The sequence below is a fragment of the Fukomys damarensis genome, unplaced genomic scaffold (assembly GCF_012274545.1).
Source record: "Fukomys damarensis isolate Sample0158 unplaced genomic scaffold, DMR_v1.0_HiC HiC_scaffold_36, whole genome shotgun sequence".
Classification (NCBI taxonomy): domain Eukaryota; kingdom Metazoa; phylum Chordata; class Mammalia; order Rodentia; family Bathyergidae; genus Fukomys; species Fukomys damarensis.
In genome coordinates this window covers 18,177,809-18,192,023 of record NW_022900948.1, presented here as the reverse complement: position 1 = coordinate 18,192,023, position 14,215 = coordinate 18,177,809, and the positions used below count along the sequence as shown (strand labels likewise).

General features: G+C 35.7%; 1 protein-coding gene across 3 annotated transcripts in view; it reads right to left on the bottom strand.

Moving 5' to 3' along the window:
• Stx17 (syntaxin 17) overlaps nt 1–14,215 on the bottom strand; it is a 65,535-nt gene that overhangs the window by 51,217 nt on the left and 103 nt on the right. The window contains exons 1-2 of one of the 3 annotated variants that reach the window (XM_010614372.2): nt 13,861–14,190; nt 6,533–6,715 (exon numbers count right to left, since the gene is read on the bottom strand). In XM_010614372.2, the coding sequence (XP_010612674.1) occupies nt 6,533–6,655 (123 nt within the window). In that variant the 5' untranslated portion in view covers nt 6,656–6,715; nt 13,861–14,190. Of the gene's footprint in view, nt 1–6,532; nt 6,716–10,781; nt 10,997–13,860; nt 14,191–14,215 lie in introns of those variants that run through there. The other 2 variants (XM_010614371.3, XM_010614370.2) reach the window with 2 other exon arrangements.

Genomic DNA, 14,215 nt, shown 5'->3' with positions numbered 1-14,215 from the left:
ATTAAAACCTATAATGATAGTTACACACACACACACACACACACAAACACACACAAAAGAAAAACAAGAACAATCCAAATCCAAACCTAGTATAAGAAAGGAAATTGTAAGATTAGAGCAGAAACCAATGAAATTGAGACAAAAAATATAATCAATAAAACAAAGAGTGGGCCGGGGATTTAGCTCAGTGGTTTGGTGGCCTGCCTGGCAAGCGCAAGGACCTGAGTTCGATCCCTGGTACCACAAAAAAATAAAATAAAACAAAGAGTAGAAGAGTTTGTTTAAAAGAACAAAATAATCCTATCTAATTTTACCAAAAGGAGAAAAAAGACTCAAATCAATGAAATTAGAAATGAAAAAGGTGAAATTGAAATTTCAGCAATGTCTGAAATCTAGAAGATCATTAGTACTTTGAAAACCTGTGGTCTAATAAATTGAAAAAGTTAAAAGAAATGGTTAGATTTCTAGATAGAGATGAATTATCAAAACTGAATCAAGAAAATATAAAAATACAAAATATTCCAGTAACAAGCAATGAAGTTGATGCAATAATAAAAAACCTACCAAATAAGAAAAGTCCAGGACCTAGTAGGTCTCCACTGAATTCTATCCTATAATAACTTTGGGTGGGGTGGTGGGGGACAACCTTTGGGCAGTATCTAATGCCAATACTCCTCAAACTTTTTAATGAAATTGAAAGGGATTCTCCCAAAGTCATTCCTGAAAGCTAGCATTATCCTCATTTCAAAATCAGAAAAGGACCCAACCAAAAAAGAGAACTACAAGCCAATCTCTTGAATTAACATAAATGCAAACATACTTGAAAAATACCGGCGAAAAGAATAAAACAAATCATCAGAAAGATCAGAGGCCAGGGATTTAGCTCAGTGGTTCCACTGCCTGCCTCACAGACACAAGGTCCTGAGTTTGATTTCCAGTACAAAAAAAAACAAAAAAAAAAAAGAATGATCATACAACATGATAAAGTAGGATTCCTCCCAGGGATGAAGGGATGGTTCAACATATGCAAATCAATAAATGTAATACATCACAGAAACAGCAGCAAGGACAAAAATCACACGATCATAATAGATTCAGAAAAAGTCTTTGATAAAATCCAAAATCCATTCATGATTTTTAAAAAACCCTAACAAAAATAGACTTAGATGAACCTTATCTCAATCTGACAAAAGCTATGTATGATAAAGCTACTGCCAACATGATTTTAAATGGAAAAAAACAAAGTTTTCCCTCTAAGATCAGGAACAAGGCAGGAAGTTCCACTATCTCTGCACCTGCGACAGGTATAGGAAAAGAAAAAAATCAAATTATCTTTATTTGCAGATAACATGATCCTCTACATAGAAGAGGAAACATATTCCAACAAGACTCCCAGAATTAATAACCAAATTCAGAAGTGTAGTAGCATACAAATCAACACACACAAATCAACAGCATTACTGTACACCAATATAACTCACAGATAAAGAAATTAGGAAAACAATACTAACCTAGGAGATTAGGGCATGGCAAAGCTGGCTGCGGAAGAGGCCTAACCTGTTAATTACAACAGAACAGCTCCCAAAGCCCTGAACGTGGACTTCTCTGGAGAACTTGAGCAGGTTTCTGATAGGATAGCCTAGACCTGCAATGAGCTGGTGTGGGATCCCAGCACCTCCTCTCAGGTCCTGTATGCAGAAGTTCTCATGGGTTTCCTTGAGACTTGGACAGTATAAAAGGACTCAGATGCCAAAATATGCGGGTTATCATGGCTTTCTCCACCATAGCTGGCCCTTTATTCTCCAGGGTGTAACTTTATCTTGCTTTTTTCTCTTACTCAGCCAAAGCTTGTTCTGCAGAGCCAGTTTCTCTCTCACTTTTCACTTTTACTTTTTCAAATAAACTTTCTTTATGCTTGTTTTGTTCAATTCTTCATTCAAGACAAGATGAACGTGGAATCCAACTCCAGAGGAGAGGCTAGCAACCCAAAATCAGATAACATTTGATTGATTGGTGAGTCACTTTTAGAAGGAGCTAGCTGATTCCATTCACAACAGCATCAAGAAAAAGTAAATATTTAGGACTTAATCTAACCAAGGAAGTGAAAGACCTCTATAATGAAAATAAGTTTTCTGAACAAGAAGATTAAAGAGGACATCAGAAAATGGAAATACATCTGCTATTCCTGGATAAGCAGAACCAGTACATTGTCAAAATGTCCATACTTCTGATATACAAATTTAATGCAACTGCAAGCAAAACACCAATAGCAATTTTCACAGATTTAGGGAAAAAAAACCTTAAAATTCATATGGAACCAGAAGAGTCCCAGAATAGCAAAAGTTATCCTGAGCAACAAGAGCAAAGCAGGAGGCATCAAAATTCCTGACTTCAAGTTAAAAAGCTACAGTGATTAAAAACAGCATGGTACTGACATAAAAACAGACATGCAAATTAATGGAACAGAATAGAAGATGCAGAAACAACCCAAGGTACATTCAGCTCTCTGATCCTTGACAAAGGGGCCAAAACTGTATGCCAGAAGAAAAAGAGCTTATTTATCAAATGGTGTTTTGCTAAAAACTGGCTATCCACATGCAGAAGACTGAATCTAGAGACTCGTATCTCTCTTCATGCTCTAAGCAAAAATCAAAACACATCAAAGACCTAAATTTTGTATCAAAATCTGTGAGAAGATAAAATAGTTAAAATGCTTGATGATAGGAGCATACGTGATATCTTTCTGAACAACTCCAATTACACAACAAATAACATTAAAAATCAATAAATAGAATCATGTCAAATTTAAAAGTTTCTAAACAGGAAACAAAATAAAGAGACAACCTATAGAATGGGGAAAAAATCTGCCACCAATTCCTCAGACAAAGGACTAATATGTGTAATATATAAAGAATGAAAAAAAATTAGATCTCGCCCCAAATAAAAGACCCAATCAAAAAATGGGCAACTGAGGACTGGGGATTTAATTTAGCTCAGTGGCCCTGCACCTGCCTGGCAAACAAGCACAAGGTCCAGAGTTTGATCCCCAGTACCCCCCCAAAAAATGGCAATTGAAATCAAGACACTTTTCAGAAAATTAAGAACAAATGGCTAATAAATACATGAAAAAATGTTAAAAAGTCTCTGGCTAGGGGCCGGGAATTTAGCTCAGTGGTTCTGGTGACTGCCTCGCAAGCGCAAGGACCTGAGCTCGATCCCCGGTACAAAACAAACAAACAAAACAAAACAAAACAAAAACTTCTCTGGCTAACAGAACTGCAAATTAAAACAACATAACAACATTGAGATACCATCTTACTTCAGAAAGAATGGCTATCATCAAGAAATCGAGCATAGTGGTTGGTACATGCCTATAATCCGAGCACTTGGGAGGCTGAGATAGGAGGATCGCTTCAAATTCGAGGCTAGCCTGGGCTATATAGTGAGTTCCAGGGCAGTCTGAACTACATAATGAGAACCTGTCTCAAAAAAAAAAAAAAAAAAAAAAAAAAAAAAAAAAAAAAAAAAAAAAAAAAAAAAAAAAAAAAAAAAAAAAATCAAATACAGTAATAATAATAAATGCTGGGCAAGCTGCAGGCAAAAGGAACTTTTTACATTGATTCGTTGGAATGTAAATTAGTACAATCATTATGGAAATCAGTATAAGAGTCTTCAAAAAAAAACTAAAACTAGGTTGGGGATTTAGCTCAGGGCTTCTGCCACCTGCCTCACAAATGCAAGGTCCCAAATTTGATCCCTGGTACCAGAAGAAAAAAAAAAAAGTAATACCACAGAGACATGATATGATACTACTTCCATAAAAGAAGAGTAGTATTATCTTTTTAAGAAGAGAGGATGTGTATGGGTGCACTTGAGAGAAAAAAGAACATAGTTAGAAAATGTATAATTCTGGGTATGCCATCTAAGGGGAATGTGCATGGGACAGCTGATGCTAGAGTAGAGAAGATAGTAGAAACAAGTATAGGATGGGAGAACAAGAGAAAAAGAACCTGGATCTTTAGAACTTGAGCTGCCACTGAAGCTCCGGCACTCTTCTTGAGAGACTAACGACAGAAGTAAAATAATTGAAAAAAGAAACTCTACCTTATTTAATACATAAGTTTCAAGATTTTTCCTACTTGCATCTTAACTATATACTAATACTTAATAATATACATAATGATGTAATATTGCATATGTGCTACACAGTAAGTTTTCCTCTAAATCCCTACGATATGAAACAAAAAGAACTATGTTCCAAGCTTATTATCTTGCTGTTTCTATTAACTATGCTTAAGTCTATCTTACACTAGCCATGAAAGCTGAGTGCTAATAGTTCAAATTTGAGGATTACATGTTAATAAAATTTATCATGTGTAATAAAATGCAATGCTGAAGGACCTATGGAATACAATCCCAGGTGTCCACAGCACACTACTCTCATTGTTTTCAGATGTTGCAGAATCACTCCACTGAAGGCTTACCTTCAATTTCCCTTCAGTCTGACTTTCTTCTTTTAAATTCATATTGGATGACTGATGGCCAGCATAATTAATATTTTATCTTTCTACATCTTTTCCCCAAGAAGAATATGCCTTTTTGACAGTGAGGCACTGACAGACACCTGGAGTCCAAACTTCATCCTGAACTCTTTTGTCTGGAGTAAGCACTGCTGCTTCTAAATGTTTTTACATTGCTATAACATGTCTATTAAGATATGCTATTCAATTTTATCTAGATAAAAATTTACTTTCACAAATATATTAGAAATCCTACAGATAGCACAATAATTGAGGATAGTTTATAAAACCAATCAAAATGAGTTTAACTGTTTGGCTTAACACTATTACCTACACTGTAAACTATATTTATTCTTATAATGTCCAAAAATTTCACAATAAGTAAAAATTTCACAAAATATGGAAAGAAAAATGTTCAGGCAGAGAGGGGGATGATGTAATTAATTCTTGTATGACTTTCTTATGATATTTGGCACAACTAATCAAATCAGTAATTGACCAACTTATCCCTACTCTCTTTCTCCTAAGAATTCTGGCTTTCCCACTGACGACTAATTGGGCTGTACATTTAGCTAGGATGTGAGGACAATGATAGCAGCCATTTTTGTATAGAAAAAAAAAAGAAAAAGAAAAAAGAAGCCTAAGACACACCAAGCCTCAAAGGTAAAGTAGAACAAAGAAATGGCCTTAGTCATCCATCTGTTTCTATCTTTCAGCATCAATTTACTGTATCTACTAAATTGCATCATCTGCTTAACCGAGCACTTCAGTATAGCTTGACTCTGAAACATACCTGATCAAACTTCTCACTTGTAAATGATCAATCACAAGTAAACAATTCTATTTATATATTGTTATAACACTAAAAGAACCAGCCCCTCTAATTAACCAAAATGTGGAACCCTTTAATTTGTTTCCATTCATGACAAGAATAACCAGTTTACTGCATAACGCCTCCATCCTGAAAAATCACAGCATCACTCACTGCTAATGAATGAGAAAGAAATTAAGGGATGATTAAAATACTAATTCTGAATTTTAGAAACACCATCACATTTGCACTAAAATTTTCATCTTAGAATTTCTTGGCACTTATGTTCTATTTTCTTTTTAAATTTAAAGGTCTTAAGTATGAAAACAATAGTATCTATAGTAGAAAAAGCTGCTGCTTTTCTTGTGCAAGCTACTGAGCTAAGGTGATGAATAGTGTTTATACTGAAAGGCTTGATAACCAAATACTCTAGCCCAAACTTAAAAAAAAAAAAAATCAGTCTAGAGTCACACAGCTTAAAATTTACACTGGGAGAGGTCCTTTTCAAGGAACAAGGATAACTGACCTATGCAATAGCAAATAAGACAACATGCCAAATCAGCGCTCACTACTCAGTAAACTTGCTATTGCCATAAATGTCACAACTACTCCACCAGAGCCTGGACAGTATAGGTTCTATGTAACTTCCACCATAGACCCTTAGACAAGTTTGCCTTCCCTCCACCTATTTTGTTAACCAGCTAGAAAATATTTCTCAATTGTGGGCTTTCCTCAAAGAGAAGTAAAGAAGAGATGTAGTGAAGTAAGTAAATTTGCTCATATCACACAATAACTTACTTTAATGAGTGTACTGAATAGGATTAAGAGTTACTGACAGGTACATACTCATGGTTCAAAAAACACACTAAAGAGTAGAGTAAATAAAGTCACAGCAGGTCTATTATCCAAAGTGTCTCACCTTCACAATATGGTGCACTATTTTAACTGCTAACTAAAACCTCAGCATGTACAATTTAAAAAGTATGGACACTATTCTTATACCCCTTCCTAAAAAAGGAATATATGAGAGTTAGATTTGGGGAACCAAAATATCAACTTTAAAAATAAGTAATATTGCTAAATCAATAGGCAATCGACTTTTTAAATAAAGTCTCTTGTCTAATCTCAATTCAGCTGAAATGTACAACAAATAAAAAGCACATTATGTAAGTTTATTATGGTAGAAAGTGAAAAAGCTCACCTTCTCAATATTTATTTGGTGCTTTCGTAACCTCTCCAGATCTGTTGGGATTACTATCTTAGTGAATTTCTGGATAGCTGGTTCAAGACGGCGTAATTTCACTTTTTCTTCATCTTCAAACATCCTAAAAAATATTTTGTCACTTCCACTTCCAACAGCTGTCTTCTTCACTCATACAAAAACCTAAAAGGCAAACACTCCTTTAAGAATGTTTTAAAATCAGTTTCCATTTTAAAAGTCAACAATTAGATTTTTAATTTATTCTACATATTCAACATAATACTGAACTTGAATGGCTTGTTTTTTCTTTATGAAACCATGTAATTCAAAATCCTTTTCTCTTTATGAAAGTTATGCATATTACTATAGAGTGTTTAGAAAATATAAATAAATGAAGAGAATAAAAATAACAATAATCTCCTCACCCTTAGGTAGCTATTCTACATTTTAATATATGTCTCTGGGCCTTTTCTATGTAAGTACATATGCCTTTTTGTAAAAATTAGGAGTATACAGTTGAAGTTTTTATTTCCTCATTTATATTGGACATTGAATAACTTTCTGTTCCTACTCTATCGGCAGTGGAGAGAGTGAAACAGAGAGAGAGAGAGAGAGAGAGAGAGAAAGAGAGTGTGTGTGTGTGTGTGTGTGTGTGTGTGTGTGTTTTAAGAGAGTGTGTGTGTGTGTGTGTGTGTGTGTTTTACTGGTGAGTAAGCCTAAGGCCTTCACACTGAGCTACATCTCGAGCACTATGTGTACTTTTCATTCTGAGACAAGTTGAATTGTTCACAGTGGGTTTGAACTTGGATCCTCGTGCCTCAGCTTTCTAGAGTGCTGGGACTACAGGTGGCACCAATGGTTTTTAACAATGTTCCAGAAACTCCAAGGCTATGCTGTTGGGCAGAAAGTGAGGAGGTTCCAACCCAACTCTTGCTTCAACCAGATAAAATTTATTTACATCTATTTTGTAAACTGCAGCTTATGAGATCTTATGTGAATAATAGGTCCCACTGCTTAGCCAAACTTGAAAATCACTGTTGTATACCACACTTTCATGCTACCTCACTAGCCACAATCTCTCCCATACTAAAATGTTTGACCAGGATAATCCCACTGAATTATGGTGTTTTAGCCCAGGGATCATATAAATTAAGTGTTCACATATAAGAAAAACAGACTCCATTGGTTTCAAGAGACCCTCAAAGAGATCTGTCACCCCTAAAATATTAAGAACTACTTACTCAACTCTTTCCTGAGAAAATCTAAGAAGATATTATGTACATATACCAGCTCCCATACTGAATATAATCATTAAGTACTACAAATATGTACTAATAAAAAATTTAAAAACCAGGACATCTAAAAAAAGAAAGAAAGAAAGAAAGAAAAAAATGATATGAAAGTAGAAAGACAATAAGAAAACAAGGATCAAGGGAGGAGGAGGAAAAAGAGAAGAGGTCAGTGGGGGGAAATGATTAAACTGTTTTATAAATGTATGAATATGCCAAGATGAAAACACTAGTGTATATAATAACACGCACTAATTTTTTAAAGCCACTACTTTACATATTCTATTTTTTTCCTTTCACAGTTGAAAATTTTCAAGTGTTTGTTACAAATACTGCCTTCACTACTGACCCACTAATAACTTGGTTCTCATGTCTGATACAAGCTCGCAATTAGAGAAAGAAAATTTTTAGGCACCAGAAACAAAGAGGGTAAAACTTCTGCCTTAGTGAATAGAAGTGGAGACAGTCCACAGAACTAACAAGAGAGGAAATTTCATAGCTAAGGGTCTAGAGATAAGAGTAATCTAAAAAGAAAATCACATGTCTATTTTTCAAATATCCAAAGGTAAAAAGGAAGGAATATACTTTGAAAAATGAGATACCATTATGAAACAGTAACAGACAAATCTGAATATAAACCAAGTAAAAAATTAGCATTAAAACCTCAAAAGATCATTTAAACTGTAAACTATACAGCCAAAAAAATTACTGAATGGATATCATTGAGAACAGAGAAATAAAAAGATAAAAACATTAAAAAGAAGATAAGGCACATAAAAGGATAAAATGATGGGCTGAAAAACAAATAAGAGTAAAGAAAATGTTAAAAAGGAATTACTCAGACTATGCTGAGAATTAAAAATATTTTAAATTTCAAACTGAAAGAGCACTTATGTCCCACGCATAAATAAAAAATAAAACACCTAAATTCATGAAAAGAAAATTACAGAACATCAAGGACAAGGAAAAAACCTTACAAAGTAAACCAGGGGGCCAGGGATGTAGCTCAGTGGCTCCTCCCCTACCTGGCAAGCCCAAAGTCCTGAGTTCCATCCCCCGCCAACAAAACCAACCAAACAAACAAAAAAAACAAGCCAGAGATAAAAGACAGATACAAGGGCTGGGCTTTAGGAAGTTGAGACAGGGGAATGTAAGGCAATTTAACATTTGTGGAGATTTTCTCTCAACAAAGGGGGGGTGGGGTGAGTGAGGTTGGGGAGGTAGCTGGGTGTGAAAGCCCACACAATAAAACAAAAATAAAACCATAAAAGCCACATACACCAAAACAACAAAAGCAGGAAACTTAATCAGAGCAGAATATCAAAGGTAGGGATTACTTTAAAGTGCTGAGAAGTTAGAAAAAAAAACCAAGTAAATTATTATTTAAAGTAAAGGTAAAATAATCATTTTCAGAGGAAAACAGAGTTCACTACAGAGCCCTCATTAAAAATACTACTAAAGCCAGGTGTGGCGCTGCACTCCTGTAATTCCAGCAGTGGGGAGGCTGAGGCAGGAGGATCACTGTGAATTCAAGACCAGCCTGGATTACATAGTGAGTTCCAGGTCAGTCTTAACTACATAGTGAGACCCTGTCTGAAAAAAAACAAAAAACCTACTGAAGGCCCAGTGGTTTCGCTAACTGCCTGCAAGTGCAAGGACCCAAGTTTGATCACCATTACCAAACAAAGAAACAAACAAAAACCATTGTAACAATAAAGAAAATAAACTCAAATGGGTGGACAGCTAAGCTAGTTAGAAAATATAAGGTAGTTAGGGAGGGCTGGGCCTTCAGCACAGAAAACAACTGTGGCTGGAGGCACATTCACTGAAGGCCAGGATTCGAGAAAAAGATGAACTACCATACTCATATACTTCCCCTAGGATGAACAGCAGTGATTGATATTATAAGAAAGTATCAATCAACTTAGGTGGGGACCAAAACCTCTGGGCCCATTCCTTTCCAGAAAATCCTGTGCATTCCATGTATGCTTGCTACACTTGCTTCCCCATTTGATTACCATTTAATCCATATTACCTAGGTTACTATACTTATAATCTTATTAGTTTACTACAGTTTTGCTCCACAATGAATGCACCTCATCTTGTGACTTTGCTCAAGAAAACATCCTTGAGAAGAGGGTCAGTGAGCTACCCACTCTCTGGTCCCCCTTCTGTCTCTCTTAGAAGGTATCTTTCAATAAATTTCTCCTACTCTCAACCTCTGTTGTTCCTAGAATATATTCTTTGATTTTAGAGAACATGAATTTGATGTGCTGGACATCTAGCAGGTCATGAGTTATGATATTTCCCTTATATTATTTCGAGGTCCATATATCATACATCCTGCATCAGAATGACAAAGGATTATAAAATGTTTCCATGTAACAATTTCTATTTACAACTTTTTACATTTATGCATATCTTCATAATTTAATCATCTATTTTGGGCTACAAAGGGTGATCCTAATTTTCCACTATTATAAAATCTAGTGTAATTACTCTTCTTACAAATATATCCATACTTTCACCTATGATTCTTTAAATGCCTGGAAATGGAAATACTAAGTAGTCATACTTTTTAAATTTTCTAATATACATATTGTCAAATGTCCCAAAAAAGGGCATGCTGCTTCATATTTCCATCAGCAAGTCAGCACATAGTCCACCTATCCATATTCCTATAAATACAGTGGGTGTTTCCATTCTTCTTAAGACATTTGAATGGAGGAAAAATGGTATCTAATAATTGCTTTAAATGAATCCCTTAAATTACTAATAGGATTGATTTTTTATACATTTACTTCTTTTATGAATTGTCTGCTCATACTATGCATCTGTTTTACTACAGGGCACTTCCATTTTGTGTTAATTTATGAGTCTATTATATGTTAATATATTATTTGTCTAACATTAACAATTCCCAGTTTATTATTAATTATGCCACTTATTTTTGCTGTTACCTTACAGCTTTCTTTCTAGAGTTCCAAGTGATTTTTTTCCAGATCAGAATTACACATGCCTCTGCCCGAATTTTGTGGATATAAGGAAAACCTTCTCTTTCAGGAACAATGATTTCTCAGGGAAGATAATGTGCTTCGTAAACTTCCCAAAGATTTTTCCAATTCTTGCTCTCCTTCTAGCCAGTATGTAAAATTTTTTTCTCTACCATCTTCTATTTTTACAAAATTAAATTCCTGCATAAAACTAAGAACATAAAATTCAAATAACTGCCATATCATGTTTGGAAACAAAATGTTGTTCAGCAGTGGATCTGATCATACATAACTCAAATATTTATAAGTTGTTATGAGAAGATACTAATCTAATATCAAAACATGATTTAGAAGTGTGACTGAATAATGAGTAAAAATATATTTCATCATTTCCAGATTTCTCAGTTATAAAAATGCAATATATTTCTGATATAGTCAAAGCATGAGGAAAGTACATTTACATTAAGAGCTCACCTGTATAAAATACTTCAAAAAAGACAATAAAACACAAAAATGCCTAATTCCCCAAATTTCTGTGAATTTGTTTTTTTATTATTTAAAAATAATAAAATATTTGGTATATGGAATTATTCTTCCACTATGACTGTAGTGGCATATGCACAACTATATGCACTTGTCAAAACCTATAAAGAACTATATATCACAAAGAGTGAATGCTGCTGTATATAAATTTTAAAAGAACATGACATGGGGGAAACCCCAAATGAAATATAAACTATCAAAAATAAGATCAGCCTCACTATAAATGACTAGCATAACAACAGCATGGAAATAAATGGAGAGTATTTCAGAAAACAATATTTCACTGAATACTAACAAGGCTAAAGACAAAAATTCTTCACATATACCAGCACTATATGTTTCTCTCAAGCATATATGTTAGAAATCCCAAAATTACTTTAAGTGTATATGAGGACTGAACAAATAAATATTTTACAGAACACGAGTGCCAGTTTTTCACTGTCAGAAAATGAAGTTACAAATAAGAGACAAAACTATGATGAATCCAGTCATGTTAGTGTAGAATCAGTTATTAGGCTGAACTTTGTATTTTAAAAATACGCAGGTAAATACAGAAATAGAGATCTTATTGTATGCATAAGTGTGTATGCACATACACTGCTGCCTTCTTCCAGGCTCTACAAACAATAACACTCAGTATTAATGAGCACACCTACAACAAATATCTTGGTGTCTAAATACCTTTTTCCAAGAAAAGAAATCACAAGGTCCCTGGAGAAGTGACTGATTCCAGGTCTGGGGCAGGGAAAATACAAGAGGGCATGGAGCACCTTATGGTGCAAAAATAGAAGTTCTCTAAAAATAAGAGAGGCCTGTCAGAAGGGTACAAAAAGCAACCCGAAAAAAATTCCCAATCATCCAGGCTGGGTGAATTTGAGACATAAAATGAATAATAAAATAGAAAAATAACTAATTTAGTTTATACTTCTACAATAGCTGAATACAAATAATAAATGGGGAAAATGGACAGCTCCTTCTTATAGAAGAATTACAATTAAAAAATACAGAAGGAATGAGAGAAATAGAAAAATCACAATTAGAACCTCACAGTATTAATTATTGAAGGCAAGATCCACTAGTGGATGCTAAATTTATGAAGGGAAATTTTGCAGACATGATATTGCTGAGTTTAAAAATGTCTTCCTAAATATAAATTCAGGTAAAACAATACTTTTGTATGGGAGAATCCCAGCAGATACCATCTTAACCAAATGATCAAAATTACTATCACAAGCAGGGCTGGGGATTTAGCTCAGTGGTTCTACCACCTGCCTTGCAAACGCAAGGTTCTGAGTTTGATCCCCAGTACCCCCCCAAAATAAATAAAAATAAAATCACAAGCAGTAAATCATATCACGTGCCCTGATGGGAAAAACTGAAAAGGGCAGACATACTTTTGTGGTATTAATAAAAATGCATAATCTTAATCTAATCATGACAAATTACTGGACAAGCACCATTTGAACTCTTCAAAAGTGCAAAGGTCAAGAAAGGAAAATACTGAGGAACTGTCACAACACAAGACATGAAGTAGCCACGACAACTAAATGCAATGTGTGGGTGTTAGATTGGATTCTAAAAAACAGAAAGTGCATTCCCCCAAAATAAAAAATATAAATAAATAACGACACTTTAAATGCTCAGTAATAGTATTGTTCTAATAATTTCTTTAGATAACGGTAGTATAGTATGTAAAATGTTAGCATTAATGGAAGCTGTAGAGGACTCTTCATTACTTTTTGAAACTTCTGTAATTGTAAAAATATTTCAGTATGTTTTTAAATAATGTACAAGAACTAAAGTTTCATCGGATGTAGTGGCACACATCTGTAATTGCAGCACTAGGAAGATTGGGGCTGCAGATCGCTGAGTTTGAGGCCAGCATGGGCTACATAGTGAGTTCAAGGCCAGCCTGAACTACATAGTGAGACCCTGTCTTAACCCTCCCTTCAAAAAATTAAAGCTTCACAAAGACATAAACATTTAGAAGTCATAAAACTGCAGTCATTGTCATTGCACTAATATCTGCAGGAAGTAGCCAGATGTGTGCCAAGTGCTTTACAAACTCCGTCATTTAGCGCTTACAACCAACATGAGTACTTGTTACTGATTTGGGGGAGGTATTCCTGTTTAAGAAAATATCTCAAAGGGTTATTTATAAGTGAAAAGTCCTATTTCCCATAAAAAAGTACAAAATCGTTGGCAACATTACAGCTTCAAAGAAACACTCAGAGGTGCCATGTGTGGGCGTGTCAGTGACACCCCATTTCCTCAGGCTCGTCCTTTGTGTTAGCCTGAAGCAAGAAGAGAACCTGGAAAGACAAGGCTCTTGGTCTCACTGTGTGGTCTGCTCTGTGAAAGGACAACTGAAAGGTCAGAGCTAGGTGTGAGACCTTCTGCGAATCACCTCCTGGTCTGGCTGACGGGAGGTTGCTGGCTCTCGCTCCCAGACCTCTGTATTCCAGGGGGTCGCGTCAGCCCTCGCAAGTCCCCTATGGCACACCTGGGCCACACACACCAGACGCTCCCACCAGCGAACAGCTGGGCAGGCCAGCCCCGGACCGAGACCCAGTGGCTTGGGGCCTGCAGTCTGTCAGGGCCGAGCAGGCTCCAGAAACTTTGCCACCCGCAACCCGGGAAGCCATCGCTCTCGCCAGGTCCTCGGCTTCCCTTAAACTCGTTTGGAATAGCTCTTCCAAAATCGAAACCGCCCCGGGCTGCGTCAGTTTTGGTGCCGAAAGGAGACCCCCACAGGGTTCACACTTCCGAGCCACGGCCCCGCTTCCCGCCGACACCTCTCCCCGCGGGGTGTGGGCACCCAGCCCCTGGGGCCAGTGCGTTGCCACCTGCTTCGCAAG